Raw genomic sequence first — 16967 nt, forward strand, 5'->3', positions numbered from 1 at the left:
TTGCAACTCACGCGAGATTCCAATAGTTTTTTTTTGTTACCATGATTTGTCTCTTTTAACTTTTAAACTACTGTAACCTTTATTTTAAACCTCTACTATCAGATAATGAAATGTGACAAATGAAATTTTAGATATTTTGAATTTTAACGACTTGCCAAGTTAGCTTTATCAACTGTTAAATTTCAGAGGAAAAGTGTTCCCGTTAACTATTTTTCTATTCATGATCATGATATTTTCAGTATAGTATTATAACAGAATTTTTCCTTATATTCTACCTCTGAATTATATAATGTCAGTGGTATTCATACAGTCAAATACTTTTTTAACTAATCAACGGAACAAAATCTTTGCTTATAATAGTTTTATTCACTCCTTTTTCTTCGATTGACATATTATTTGCAACATAGTCCGTCACCTAACTTTTTACCCTCGCAATGACAACGATTCTGTCCATCCTGTGTAACGGGACATACAGAGGGTATGTTGCAATCTTTGTCTGAAATAAAATAAATCAATGTGTTTAATCAAACTTCACGTTAAAATGACATATTTTGATTGGCTAATACGAGGGTGTTAATGTACTCTATCACATGGCTGAGCGGATAACAATGTTTTTGAATGTCACTCTCTCGTCCGGACAAATCAAATATCGATAATTTATTGATGAATTGCATTTACATCAAGTTATAAAATACAATGTTTAATTTCTACGTTTTGGCTCAGATTTTATCAATTGACTGTCAAAATAAAAAGAAAAAAACATTTTGCCTCAATTTAGTTTTTTTTTTTTTACTAAAACCGGTAACGTTTGTTCATTGCGTCATAGAACATACTTTTGAAATAGAATTAATCTGGAAAAGACAATAAGGATAGGACATTCATTATAGTAAATAAAATAACACATGCTGAGAGTGTGATAGAGCAGATTGGTACCCCTTAATAAAGCATTGTCAACCTTCGCTTCGCCGCGGTTGACAATATTTCTTGGGGTAACAATCTGCTCTTTCACCCTCTCAGCTATGTGTTATTTATATAATGTTGAATGGTAAAAAGAAAATTCAATAGCATTAAAAACAAAAAAGGTTGTCGTATCATGCAAGTTACACCAATTCATTTTGTATTCACTCTAAAGAAACTCCATTATGTTTTGTACTTTGAATTAATTTGATTAGTTTTTTTTATAGCGCAAAATTTCAAATATAGCTAAAAGTACCAGTATACCAGGTATAAACACTTCCTGTTTGTTCGTTGTCATAGTATATTTAATCAGGTTTGTTAGAAGTACGAAAAAGCTAGGTAAGGACATAAAGACATTTAAAAAAAACATAATTACTGGAGATATTACAGCGGACCACTGCATATCCTTAATATAGTAATATAGCTTATACTCACCGGGAAGAATAACTAAAATTATTCAATAACTGTTTTAAATTAATAGCAAACATGAATTAAAAAAAAAACCACATATTGTATCATTTTCTAATTAATCTTACTCCTATTTTCTAAAGTGAGTAGTACAAAGACATATTGAAGGCATAGTTTCAGCTTCCGAAATCGAAAATATCATACTTCTTTAAAAATTGAAATGATTGCAGAACACTTCTTTTTTAAGAAACTAAATAATCATAAATGAGATTACATTTCAGAGTAAGTGTTGTTTGTACACTACTAGTATTACTTTTATTATACTTTGTCCTTTAGGATCGATTATAAATTGACTTATAAACTTTCTTCTCTATCTTGTAACATCATTATGTATATTGATTGTTGGTCTTTAATACAATTTAAACGCTTTCGGTTCTATCATAAAAGGCAGTGACTGCAACTCAAATGTATTATTTTCCTTTGCAAAACAAAACCTCTGAAAATGAGATTAATGTCATAAAATTATCAAAAAGGCTTTGATTTAAAGATTTGGATAAGATGAAAACTTACCCTTTTCGCACTCTGAAATTATGAAAAAATAATGTCTGAAAACTTTTTATCGATAACGAATTGATGCATTTTCATAATGAGTAATGCTAATAATGATTATGGGGTGAATTACAGCGTATCAAAATATTGAAGGTACAAATACTAGACATAAACTGTAAACATAAATGAAATATTCTCGGCAAGATGCACATAACGAATGGAGATTCGCACTCCTCAAACTCAGCAACTCATGATTGATAATTTGGGTAATAACATTGAAACTTATGAACAACTGCTAGCACAACTTCCCTTTACACACTTGTGTGAATGAATAATGCATATATTGTTTGGTCTGTTTAGCAAACAGTTCACACAGCAGCTATAAATTTGTATAACAACAAATACAGTAAGAATCTAGATGAATCACCTCTAAATCTAAAAATGTCTGGACATCTTATAATGGCATATTACATAAGAAGATACAAAATCAACACCCCAGTCACTGGATACGCAATATTATAAGAGAAAAAAAAAACATAAGATAAATTTGGTTAATTTCAGGTGAAGTTCAATTCAATATTTGTTTTGACACCCTTATTTAGCGGTCAATATTTTGCAACTTTTTGGTATGAATATAATAAATTCTTATAATCAGACTTTTTGTTTCCTTTGCCATTCATCTTGTTACAGTTGCCTGGGTTGGCTCCATGATTAAGGATCGGGGTCGGTGTTGGCGCGCGCGTATATCAATTTCATCACAAACAAAATACATGTATATGCATCTCAAATCTGTTGATTGTGTATTGAACCGTGTAACCTCCTTTTGAAACATCTCCCTCTATGTTTAAGAGACATAACATTGAGTACATTTGTCTGCAACATGTTTCCTACATAACTTTAACCCGTTTAAATGCTTTGATATACACTAGATTTTTTCGGTGGTTTGAGGATACTGCTGCCAACATGATGACTCCCACCGTCAACTGCACACATACAGGAATGAAAATCTCATTTCGATGCATGTTTGCACAAAGATGTCTATTAAATCCGTTGAGAAGGAAAAAAGAATAATGTGTATTCTATCAGAATGGCAAAGCATTTTCTCTTAAAAAATCATGTCCTACTTGAGGGATATATAGAGCGGAATGTCACATTATATTAATACATGATATACATACCTGCCGTTTCATCTGTAAAGTAAAATGTTTTATGTTTTTCGGAAAAGCCTTTCTATAATACATAAACAATATTTCTTCTAAAATCTATTGCAGTTCAAAAATTGATTATATATACCGTCTAAAAGTATACTGTTCTCGTTTGATTTGTATCAAGCATCAGTTGAAAATTGTTAAACAAACTAGTATGTTAATGATTCAGTATACTATGTGCTTCTGTAAAATATCGGAAACAGATTGCTGCATGTCATCGATCAAAATGTTTAAAGGATGCATTGAATTTCTCAATATAAGATGCTATCGTTTTCGACAATGAGCTTTGTCTTTATACCTTTTTGTTTGTCTTTTTTGACATATTTGCCTTTTTTGTAGTGATTAAGGTAATAACACAATGTTGTCTGTCCTTTTTTCTTGTTGTTTTTTTTTTCACTGCAGTGTTTCGTTCTCGAAATGTACTATATATTGTATTGTTTATTTGCGCAATTCTCTGTCCTGAATGTTCTTCAATTTATTTGTACTGTATCCTGTCATGTAATGGTGTCATTGTAGTGTTAAATTTAACATTGCCATTAAAGTGCGAGGTTTGGCTAGCCATAAAACCAGGTTCAACCCACCATTTGTTTTCATAAATGTCCTGTACCAATTCCAGAATATGGCCATTGTTATATCAAAGTTCAATTCTGAGTTTGTTACATTTAAGGGTTATACTTGACGTGTTTCCCTCAGTTTTAGTTTGTAACCCGTATATGTTTTTTTTCTCAATCGATTTATGAATTTCGAACATCGGTATACTACTGTTGCCCTTAAAATACCATTTGGTTTAATAAAATTGTGTCTTTTGTTGTAAACTAATTATTATATCATTATCAAAGTGAAATAAAATACTCTCCCTTAAGTCACAATTCACAGGCATAAATCAAATGTTGCATCTTGATTGTATGTTTTCCTTAACTGAAATAACCATTTGTTATTAAACTGTTCATGCACAATGAATTACATGGTGCATCTTGGGTCATGTTCAAGACAATTTTCTAGACGATATGAATATAAACAGTTATAGGACATACGCCAAATTTCATCCTAAAATTTAGGAGATATCAAATTGCACAATTTATTGATGTTAATTTACCCATTCAACATATTACAACCTCTTATGAGACTCCCTGCTGGAAGAGATTAGAGTGTCAGATGAATGGGTATGAATTTTTTATCTTTGACTATAGTAATCAGACCACTGACCATAGAGACAAATAGATTAAATTATAAACAATATATTGGTGTATATTTCTAATTTGTAGAACACTATTGTATAGAACCTTATAGAGTGAAACCAATGAATTCGACTACAATGTGCAATCTTTAACTTTATAAATCAGAAATTTCTTCCATTTTCTTCGTTTACCCTGTCCAATAATTATGTTACTTCTCAAACTCTTTGGATTTTTTTTATCAATATAATGTTTAGTAACGTAAAATTTGTTTGTCATAACAACTGGACATTTAGAAGTTCATCTTTGGTTCAGAAACACTTTAAACAAAACTTGAAAAGTTACTGATAAATTTTGAGACATGTTTTAATATAAAAAAAGAAGATGTGGCATGATTGTCAATGAGACAACTGTCCACAAGAGTTTAAGACTTATTTGTGTTACCTTTAAAGACTGACAGTAATTTCATATTTCCTGTACAAACATCACACATCGTTGGATAATTAGGAAACTGTTCTGTTAAAAAAATATGTATAGAAGCAACAGTTAGTTCTAACTTCCGTATTTTTTGTTGTTGTTGATGGTATTGATGTATGTGAATGTGGATTTATTTTGAAGAAAAGCTGCTATGCTATGGAAAAGGGTCAACATTTTGTTTTGTACAAAACCTGGTTCTCACTTTTTTCAAACCTGATGACTCTCTTGAAAATTGATTATCGAAGTAGTCCAACAACAATTATTTTTGATTTTGATTGCATATTTTAAACAATACAATCGGGAAAATGTATTTCGTTTATTGTAGATATACTTAGATTAAACTGGTAATTGATAGATGAACATTATATAGCTATAGCGTTATGAATTGTAAAAAAATAAAAGAATAGAATAGTTTTAATGTTACGATAGTTCACATAAAACAACCTTCAACAATGATCTTAACCATACCGTATAGTCGACATTAAAGGTCCAAAAGTAACAAAAGTGAAAGAATTCAATGAAAAAGAACAGAAAATATGATTGAAATGTTGTTGTCAAGATGAACACAACGTTTGTATACCAATGTTTCTGAAAATCGGCAATTCTTTATTGGCTGATAATTTGTGGTGAACTAAAGGTTAACACTGAATCTTAAGAACAACTGATAGCAGAACTTACTCATTTTTTTAATTGATGTTTAATGAACTGTTACTGTGATGTGCAAATTAATAAAATTTTCGACATTTATATTTGACCTTTGTGTTTAAAAACTTTATTCCTCAAAAATGATTGTACATTAATTAAATTTTTTTCGTTCGGTTCAATGGAAAAAAATATCAGATTTATATTTTTTGTACGTCAGGCTCTCAGGTCGCTTACATAAGACTCTTAGTGACAAAAATCAAATTTGAACAAGGCTATCTATTATATGGCTGGACGGGAGGAAATTTAGTGTTTCGAAAAATTCAATTATTTATAAACAGTAACTTTACAAGATAAATTAATTGACATATGATATGTCTTGTCAACACAATTAACATGCTGACTTTTGAATTATTTGAAATGTCCAACGGCATCAGCATCAGCCAAGTGGTTGTCAAATATCACCAAAGATACATGTTTTGATGCACTATGGAAACGCTTTTTACATAAAAATGAAACACGATATTTATGGTGGGGGATCATTTGAACACACCTGATCATATTAAACGAATGTCAACATAAAATGAAAAAGATATCTGATATACATCATATTTGGAGGATTATCTAATAGAGAATAATGGGCAGAATAAAAGGTCATAATATAAAAAAAAATGTAATGCAGAGAAAAATTGACCCGACAAAGAAAAAGAAAAGATCAGATGAAAATTCAAGAATAAAGAAATGGAGGACCCCTTTTGATCATTTAGGATTATGTATACTACCAAAGTGTATGTAAAAAACAAATAAAATTATCAATAAAAAAGATGAAATAAGCTTAGATTAGAGATATGATCTATTAGAAAATTACAAAGAACAGATTTTGAATAAAAAGTTGTTTTCTATTTGAAAAGTATTTTTACAGCGATACATTGTGCAAGTAGTAAACCTTTTGAATTGAAGAATAATCCTTTTTTAAGGATGTCCAAACATAAAAGTATAACATTCACAACAAACAATTGGATTTCTTAACGAAGGTGGTGCATTTTGGGAGAAACAGATGACGAAAATTACACTTATTTAACATAAATGAACAATCCAAAAGAATATCGACTTACTCATTGGATTACCGTATACTGTAATAACATCCCCGTTGTCGTCGTTTGGGATGTGTTTACTACAATAGTACCATGCATGCGTTGTATTTCCGTCTCTTTCAATTCTATAAAATCATTTGAATGCAAAGTATATCAAAACCTCATTAGCATATGTGTTTGCAAGTGCTTGACCTCTCATAATTATGAGAGAACATAATGCAGTTTGATGCTTTTTATGAGGGGCGAAAGATACTGGAGGAACATCGAAAATAAACTGACATCGCCATGGTTAAAAAAGAACAAGACAAACAGACAAATAATTGAGTACACAAGACACAGAAAACTAAAAACTACGAAACACAAACCCAACCAACACTCGGGGTGATGGCAGATGTTCCGGAATGGTAAGCAGATCCTATTCCACATGTGACACTCATTGTGTTGGTCATGTTATTGCAAAAGGGGTAAATAGTCTTATTCGGTAGGTCATATTCGTGAAAAGGGAACTGGATTGTAGTAAAGATAAAAGGAACATGTCCGATATCGTCTGTGAAACGGATATTCCATAACGGTCAACCAACTCGTGATGTCGTCCTTTAAATTTATGAAGGGGTGATTTTAACTTCACCATTTGAAACTCTTGGTTTAAAAGTTTTCTTGTGAGCAGCAACCATCTATCTTGGAAATCTTGATAGGAAATATAAGTCCGGGAATGTTGTATTTATCTAGAATATTAACCATACTAGCTTTGTGGTATTATCGGACGTAAATGATACTTTTATAATATTAATGAATTGATTTTACCGTTCGGTAACAATTACTACATGCCTTTCAGACGACCCGATGTTCACATGCTAGATATAAGATCGAATCGCTGAAGCGAATGTTCTATGCGCTAATTAACGAGGTGATATATTTACATACAATCTTGTAAAGTGACTAGTCACATAATTTCGACTCCAAGGTTGACTATAGTTTTGATTTTTATCCTTATTTCTTAACAATATCTACCAATTTCTATTCTCCGGTGTGAATCGGTCGGATATCGAAAAAACTAGTTCATATAATAACTAAATGCAAACTAGTCAATTCATTCAAATAATATTGAGCGTACTTTACCTCGATATTAGGCTACAAGTCGCCGGAACTACAATTTATATCTAAAAAAAAATAATCAGTCTACTTGCTTCTCAAATTTACCACCATCATAATGGTTATATTCTTAATTTGTTAACCTTGACCAAAATAGCAATTCATTTGTGGTCGTCTGAGTTTGCTTTATTTACCTTCACAAAAAAACTATTATTTATCTGAGTTAGCTTATTTTACCTTAACCTTGATGCCAATTTACTGGTGAGAGTCAGGTTTGCTTATTTTGCCTTATTGCTTGCCAATTCATTGTAGTAAATAAATGTATAATAATTACTTCCTTTTTTGAATTTATCACTGTATCTTATACATAGCAAACTTGCCAGCAAAAAGCAAGTTTTTTTCTAGACACGCCCATCTGATTACATTTTCTATAGGAAAATTTGAAACAATGTTATGATGGAACCAAAGATGAACAGTGTATCTGAAAATCAACATATTTACCGATAAACAAAAAATGGTCCAGATCTCCACATGCACTGATTCGAAATGTGTGTACCATTATTCCTAAATGCCAATATTGATGGGTCGTCACTACCTACAGTCCATCTAGCCGGAGATGTGCTGTCCAATGCGGATTGATAAGTTTTTGATTGATATCTACAAGGCATGACACAAAACCCTTCGTAATTGACAGTAGAGCCATTAACTTTATCTGAAACAATTGAACACAATATATAGGTACCTTCTTAATTAAAAATACACATACATTAAGCGAAGGGAATCAATCAACAACTAGAGTTGAGGTCAGTTGCTTTGGAATTAGAAACAGATTCTGCTCAGCACGTGGCATCTGTCTAAAAGTCCATTCAACTTAATTTGGCCGACGATTGGCCATTTGTTGATATGAATATTGAGAAAAATAGGATAAGAATTATTGCAAAATACGTACAACACATCTGTTATAATTTCTAATACCGAAGAACCAAATCACATTGGCGGTTATCAAATATTCGAAAAAATTACTAGAGCTACAAATAAAAAGATTTCGTTTCGAGCGCCACTGGTAAATTATAATAAGTCTGATGTAGAAGAAACGCTTTCATAACAGCACGAATTATACGCGTGGTATCGTTGATCAGTCGGTCTATGCTATATGCATTCACAGTGTTAAGTTGTTATAAAGTGTGTTGAAGAAAATGTAAAGAAAAAAAAACATGTTTTGAAATGTACATTTTATCCAGTCACAATAAATGCCTTGTAACAGTAGATAAAATATAGGTCTGGTATCTAAAAATCTTTGGTGAACGTTTTTTTATGGATGTTCTGATCTCGTAAATCTATTTGGAATGAACGATTCAAGGTAAAAATTAAAACTAGTAAGGGAATAGCATAATCATATGGCATGTTATGTCATGCCAGACCCAGAAGTATTGGCTAATTGATAAACAGTTCAGTAGCAGAGCTCTTCGAAATAACAATAACGTCACCAATTTTGCTGCAACAAATTTAGACAATCATAAGTGTCTCTTTAGTGGCCAAACAATTTGAAATTCCTAAATGTAATAAATAATTAAATTAAAATGCATGAACGTGACATTAATGAACCTTGCAAGATGGGTTTTTTTTTTTCTACTTGTTATTGAGATAGTTCGGGTTTTTTTTTTAATGAATTCTGCTTTATAAAACGACAAGTATGGTTGCACAACAGGTACATGTTGGAATACCAACAATACGCTCTGTTTAATAAGTAACTTAAAGACGAAAAAGGAACATAACGTTAGGCACACAATTTAAGAATAAACCATCTTTAATAGATCACATGACTTGTTACTTTGTTACTTTTATCCGTTTGTTACAACGTTTGGTGTTGGTAGTTCCATTATGGCATATGAGGTAAATCCAAATCTAGGATACCAGAAAATCAGAATATTCAGACAAAGTATGATTTGTGATTAATGTCTGCAATATTGTGATCAGAACTAAACTAAATGAATGAAGTGTCCACTTAATTTTTATTTTTAGGGATCATAATTCACAAGTATATTGAAATACAAATCGCCTTTTGTTCCGTCATATTCACTGTAAAAATGCAATCAGGAGCCTGTAACTCAGTGGTTGTCGTTTGTTTATGTGTTACATATTTGTTTTTCGTTCATTTTTTTATATAAATGAGGCCGTTAGTTTTCTAGTTTGAATTGTTTTACATTGTCTTATCGGGGCCTTTAATAGCTGACTATGCGGTATGGGCTTTGTTCATTGTTGAAGGCCATACGGTGACCTATAGTTGTTAATGTCTGTGTCATTTTGGTCTCTTGTGGACAGTTGTCTCATTGGCAACCATACCACATCTTCTTCTTTATATATACAAACTTTGACATCTGAAATACAAATCCATTCCTGCAATATACTTTAGTTTGAGATTTTTGAAATTTTACTTTTTGAACTATGATTTATAGTACCTGTGAGTGTTCCTAGATCTTTATTTATTGACTTTCGTCCTTTTGTATTTTTTGTGTGGTATTGTTTCGTTCTAATGATTCAATCTGTTTCGACTGATTTAAATAGTGGGTTTTTTTTCTAATTTTGTGTTCTTAATCGACAGACACAGGTCAGGGAATGGTTGGTCGTTATCAAACATGTTTGGATAGTTATCAAAAGTACCTTGCTTATAATTTAATACGCTAGACGCGCGTTTCGTCTTCGTAAGACTCATCAGTGACGCTCAGATCGAAAAAGTTATAAAGCCAAACATGTACAAAATTAAAGAGCATTGCGGACTCAAAATTCCAAAAAGTTGTGCCAGATACGGCTACGGTTATCTATGTCTGGGGTAAAAAAAAACATCCTTAGTATTTCGGAAAATTCATACTTTTGTAGACAGGATTTTTTTTTTAAATAACCATTTAATTGATATTCACCGAAGTGCTGACTACATAGCTTGTGATACCATCGGGGACGAAACGTCCTCCAGCAGTGGCATCGACCAAGTGGTGTAAATAGTTATTAAAGGTACAAGGCTTATAATTTAATACGCCAGTCGCACGTTTCGTCTGTATAAGACTCATCAGTGACGTTCAGATCAAAATAGTTATAAAGCCAAACAAGTACAAAGTTAAAGAGCATTGTTGTGTCAAATACGTTAAACCCAGTCATATTATTTATTTGCTGAAAGTCAGGAGCTTGCAAAACTTGTGGTTTCCGATTGTTCGGTTTATAAAAATGTTTCTTTTATTGTTTTGTACGTTCATCAGGCTTTATTTTTGTCTTTTGGCTCGTTAAACATTTGCAGTGTTGGAGATTTTTGAAGATTACTAAGGGAGCTACCATTTGATTTTTATGGGGGGGCAGTGGCGTAGCCAGGGTTCATATGATGTGGATGCGGAACTGTCGCCGAGCGGAGCGAGGCGAACACATTTTGGGACCATTTTATGCAGAAATTGATATTTTTTTGACATTTTCCCTGTATGCATGTGTACGCCCCTTCAATCCGACACTGAGTAGATTTTTGTTTAATTTCAAAATACCCACCAATATATATGTTTCTCGAAGGATCCGAATTGACTCCTTTTTGTTGGAATTTGAGCCTCCAAATGAGGTTTTTGATTACTTTTCTTAACGCGTTGCAAGGGACATGGTAATATCGGACGTCCGTCCGTCCGGACTTGTTAGCCCTGTCATATGTACAATATTTATATCATCAGCAATATTTTTGACTCTTGCGATAATAAGTCCTGATCGAATATTTTTACCCAATCAATACCTTTGAAATATAAATTATAACGTGACAGAAATCCCACTGCATTTGGCCTGAAGCTTTTATTTCTCTCAAAATATTAATAAAAAAAGAGAAAAAAATGTTTTTTTTGTTATTCACTTGTATCTTGGATAGATAAAATATGAACAATGCGGGGACATTTATCGTTCTTTTATTGAAAATAAAATTAATATTTGTACCTAAATGGAAAAGGGAATGTACAAGTCCAGGAATTATCAAACTCCGTTATCAAATACTAGTCGTGTTTCATGTCCCAGGAAACGATATCAGGATATGATTGATTAGTTGTTAACTAATAACGTTGTTATGTCATCGCTCTGCTTGGCCCATTTTCAGACCAGATCTGTGTATCATCATCTTCTGCGCTTGCCGTAGCCGACGATGCGCTACGATGTAGACCTACACTAACAAAAAAAAATTATACTTTTTCAAGCAATGGTCATATTTTCGACTTAGAACAGGCATTTAGCGGTGGTGGGATAAGTTAGCTCAATCTCCACTTGTATGATAATAACCAAAATCCTTACGAGACTTAACCAAGCGAATCAAGGTAAGAAGAACTTTTTTTCTTCAGTCTAGAATGCAATATTTCAACTTGAAATTTGTTAAATTTTGAAGGAATTTGTGTGTATTAACCTCATCTTCCAATATTTGATAACTACCACACTTCATTTTAACTCTGATAGATATTAAGTAGTTGTCGCTTTGAAAACCATACCATATCTCCTCATTCTTATATTAAGTTGTCACTTCGGACATTTTAAGGACACATTCATAATATTGTCGATGGTTTATCAACATCTTTGTGATGAATAAAGGATTGAGCAAAAATGTCAACCTTCCGGTACAATAAAGTGTTCCCCCTCTTATTGATGTTTGATAATAATATGATAAAAAATTTAAAAAAAAAACATTGAATTTGAGATGCAAGATACATTTCAAAGAGTATATTCTTAAAAATAAAATTGGAAGATATCAAAACCAAATAAATTTTGAACTGAAAAAAACACACATTTTGCAAAATATCAGTGCAGACTACATTTCAGAAAATACCAAAAAAAACCGATCCCGCACCCAAAATGAATAAATAACTATTGAAAACCGAATCCCAAACATTGCATTGCATGATTGGTACAGTAACAGTAGTCATGTCTATATACAATATTATACTGCAAATCCAACGGAGTACAAATTGAAACAGCTTTTAACATTTTGTCATGTAGAACTTTACAAAAACTTAGGAATATTTTTAAAAATTCTTACACGATACTTGTGATTTATGTTGGTTTTTAGTTGAAAGTTATGGTATTTTGTAAATTGACATTTGCTATATTTTCCCATGTATGTAGCATTATTATGTTTAGTGTGAATGTATTGAGTATAAACATGTGTATACGTGTATATATGATGTCCTCTTGTACACCTATGTGTCTGAGGTTTATTAATAAAGTATTGTCTATTGTCTATAAACTTATTAAATAATATATTACCTGTATCAAATATGAATCCTACAAAAAGAGTTAAAATATGAACCCATGTTAATTTTCCCATTATCTTAATTATCCAAGTTTCAGTTAAACAATTATTTGAGAAACATAAGTTCAAAATATTCGATTATTTATTTTTAAGTTTCAACAGATGTAATATGCAACAGTTGTACTGACAGAATTATTAGCCATGCGTTTCATTTTAATACATATATGAAATACTACTACCTTAATTAACTTTTTTTCTTTTGTACTTGATATTACAGAATGTTCATGTAATTTTTGTTTTTACATGACGAGAGATTTGACATGTTTATTGAAACTGATGTAATAATATAAAAAAATATGAAATGTTTTTTTCGTACAATGCAACAGGTCAATCTATTAATGATAAAATTGTTCCACCGGGCGTAGCTTTTTGCAAGAAAGTTAAAAGTAGACGATACAGTTTTGATCCCATGATGATATTTAGAGCATATAGGCTAGTTTTTATCTTATTAAATCAAATATGTTATAAGAATTTTATTAATCTAATCATGAACCCATAAAGGGCATCATTTTACAACACAATAGGATTGGAAAAAGCAAAACAGAAAACTAATACATACTTTAACATTATGAACAGGATCAGAGCCTAACACAACATGTGTTTTATATAACTATTATATTAAATCTTATAACAATAAAATACTAAATTACTTCATATATTTTGTTTACATCTGGATCTTATTTCTAACCCTTTAATAATGTAATTTCCTAGGCACATGAGAGTTGGTAAATGCTCATTTGTGAACAGCCAGTAATATTTCTTATCATTAGGTGTTATAAATAATATACCTTCATGTGGTACTTCTTAAATAAAATGAGGTTGAAATTTCAGATATTTGATCAAAATTCGGATTTGTGGATGATATCGATAAAGAAATGCATTTCAATTGCAAAAGGAAAGTGTCATAAAAGTAGGACGAAAGATACCAGAGGGACAGTCAAACTCATAAATCGAAAATAAACTGACAACGTCTGGCTAAAAATGAAAGAGGACAAACAGACAAACAATAGACCACATGACACAACATAGAAAACTAAAAAAAAAAAAACGAACCCCACCAAAAACTAGGGGTGATCTCAGGTGCTCCGTAAGGGTAAGCAGATCCTGCTCCACATGTATAACCTTTCAAAATAATTCAAAGATGAAAGAAAGAAATCGTCTTTTTGAAAAATTTCCTTTCCCTTTGTTTCGATTAAACTAAGATGCTGTGTATGATGAGAGTCGAAATAAAATCCTTATATATGCAAAGGAAACTTGCCAATATATGTATATTTCTGTTTCAACCCAAAAATTATGCAACCCCAATCGATGATGCAGTTTCCATTAAAAAAGTTGGTAGCTGTACTTAAATTGAGGTCCGCAATTTTTCTGTTTCGTTTCAACTTCCATCGTGTATTTAGGTTATCAATAATCACAGTCTTCAGCGAGACATTGTGAAATCATTAATGCATAATAATAATGGTAGTGACAATTTATTTAACCAACCGCTAGTAGTATGAATTATTCGAAATACTTAGTATTTCTTTTTTTTTTATCCCAGGCATAAATTACCTTAGCCGTATTTGGCACAACTGTTTGGATTTTTGGGTCCTAGCTCTTCAACTTTGTTTTTCTTTGGCTTTCTATCTATTTTGATTTGAGCGTCACTGATGGGTCTTGTGTAGACGAAACGATCATCTTAAATTATAAGACTGGTACCTTTGATAACTATTTTCCTATGTTCAAAATTCAATATTTGTTAAAAAGACAACTCAGGGTATCAGTAAGAAATAAAAGCAGATGAAATACCCTGTACTCACAACAGAAGCGGCATCGGGTGTATTGACAAGGCAAGTGTATCTCACCAGGCATAATTCAAAACGTGTTGCGAGCCCTGTCAATCAAAAAGTCACAACCGGGAATGAAACTCAATCTGTATAAATACAGATTAAACGGTTTTTCAATAGAAGGTCGGGTCGATCATGTGCTGTTTCTTGTGCAAAGGTCATTTTAAAGGTTTAATCGGCACAAAAATAACTATATGCAGTACCATTGTTTTTTCACAGTACACTACATGGAAAAAAACGGTCTATGGAACTATGGACGTTTTTAAACTTTTTTGGATTCGAGCGTCAGTGATGAGTATTCTGTAGACGAAACGCGCATCTGGTGCAAATACAAAATCTTAACCCTGGTAGCTATGATGATTTTATTCTCAACAGTATTTGTAAAATATTAATTGCGAAGGTTCAGCTGTTCCAAACAATAAATAAAGCAAAAACTAAAATCAAAGTGCTTGTAGTGATTGGAATTGAAATTGCTTTAATTTATCAGTGGAAGTAAAATTAAATATTGCAATTTATGAAGCATTGATTTAAGTTGATTCAACTGCAACTCTGGACAAAGGAAGATAACTCCATCTTTTAAAAGATGAGTTTAACGATTACATCATTGGTAATTTAGAACAGATATCAGATTTCTGCACCTTGCAAACGTAATGTAATTTTCTTGACAAGTAATTCTGTAACTTAAATATCTGAGTATATATTTCATTGATAAATTTCTGGAAATGTTAATGGGTAGGATGTTCAGAATGTTATGATCAATGCACTTCTAAGTTCGGTTTCTCAAAAGTAGTGATAAACCTTGAAAGATTTAGATATCATGTCAGTACCATAGGGTTTTGAATGCATTTCATGCAATCTTTACCTAAAAACAGACCAAAACACAAAAACATTTCAATACACCAAATAAAGTTGACCAATTGCATATAGTATAGTATTAGAAAAAAATACCAAAACTAAAAAAACTCTACTATAACAACTTAACCATGAAAATGAGGTAAGTTCAGATGACACCTGTCAGTTGGACATGTACACCTTACAATCCTTCCATACATCAAGTATACTAGACTTGTTGCTTATAGTATCTGAGATATGGACTTGATCACCAAAACTTAACCACGAAATGAGGTCGAAGTCAAGTGAAAACTGTCTGACTGGCATAAGAACCTTGCAAGGTATACACTAACCAATTATAGTTATCCTATTACTCATAATAAGAGAGAAATTAACATTACAAAAAAACTTTTATTTAAATAGCTACTAAACCCTGAAAATTAGGTCAAGAATTATGGACATGTCACAGACAGAAGAATCGCTCCCAGTTTTTGGTGGGGTTCGTGTTGCTTAGTCTTTATTTTTCTATGTTGTGTCTTCTGTACTATTATTTGTCTGTTTGTCTTTTTCATTTTAAGCCATGGCGTTGTGTATGTTCTATCCATGGGTTTGCCTGTACCTCTGGACAATTTGAAGGTAATGATATCAGAAAGGTGGACAACATGGTAAGACTTCTTTCCTTTATAACTTTTGCATATAACTATAGATATAAGAAGATGTGGTATGACTGCCAAAGCATATATATATATATATATATATATATATATATATATATATATATATATATATATATATACTCTGAAAGGAGCAAAACTGAAATCGCTCCAGTCTTAATTGACTAGGATTGTCAGTTTCCTATCAATAGTAGGTGGTTTCTCCGGGCACCTTTTGGCCTCCTCCCTCAATCCAAACTGGCAGCCACAAAATAGCATTTAAGTTGTGCTTAAAAGTTGCCTTAAAATACCAACAATCAATCAATCATTTTGTTGGATCAGGCAGAGTGAAGTTGACTCACATAAAGTTGAGTTCATTTTGAAAAAAATAATACAACTTTTTTTTTGTGGCAAGATTTATTAAGCAAGTGTACTGCCACTATAAACTACAGTGATGACCATGTTATTAGAATACTCTTTACTTGATTCTCATTCACTTGTGCTCAACAAAATATTTCCCCAGTTATAAACATTGGCATATGAGACGAGATGCATGTCTTTATTCCTTGAATTCCATATGCACACCAAAATTTGTTTCCAAATGACATATTAGACACTTATAGATTGTACAGCACCTTCTCTCTTTTTCTTTCCTTTTTTCTTCATAAAAGTACTTTACAAGCAATAAGAAATATTTCATTGGACATTTAGCAATTTGAAACTTTTTTTGGATAATTAAGAAGC

At 31.7% G+C, this 16967-nt stretch overlaps 1 protein-coding gene across 1 annotated transcript; it reads right to left on the bottom strand.

Moving 5' to 3' along the window:
• Positions 1 to 3057: 3057 nt before the first annotated feature.
• Positions 3058 to 13000, bottom strand: LOC139490604 (uncharacterized). Its single transcript, XM_071277492.1, has 5 exons — positions 12868 to 13000; positions 8104 to 8314; positions 6532 to 6635; positions 4742 to 4813; positions 3058 to 3104 (listed from the first exon to the last, which is right to left on the bottom strand). The coding sequence occupies exons 1-5, from the start codon at positions 12926 to 12928 to the stop codon at positions 3073 to 3075; spliced, it is 480 nt and encodes a 159-aa protein (XP_071133593.1). The 5' UTR covers positions 12929 to 13000; the 3' UTR covers positions 3058 to 3072.
• Positions 13001 to 16967: the final 3967 nt, after the last annotated feature.

Source organism: Mytilus edulis, chromosome 10, assembly GCF_963676685.1.
Source record: "Mytilus edulis chromosome 10, xbMytEdul2.2, whole genome shotgun sequence".
Taxonomy (NCBI): Eukaryota; Metazoa; Mollusca; class Bivalvia; order Mytilida; family Mytilidae; genus Mytilus; species Mytilus edulis.

Excerpts from the sequence above, each read along its gene's own strand:
- LOC139490604 (XM_071277492.1), bottom strand. The coding sequence starts at position 12,928 with ATGGGAAAATTAACATGGGTTCATATTTTAACTCTTTTTGTAGGATTC. Across the intron at positions 8,315-12,867 it reads AGGATTCATATTTGATACAG|ATAAAGTTAATGGCTCTACT; the intron begins GTAATATATTAT and ends CAATTGTTTCAG. Across the intron at positions 3,105-4,741 it reads ATTACTGTCAGTCTTTAAAG|ATGAAACGGCAGGTATGTAT; the intron begins GTAACACAAATA and ends TTTACTTTACAG.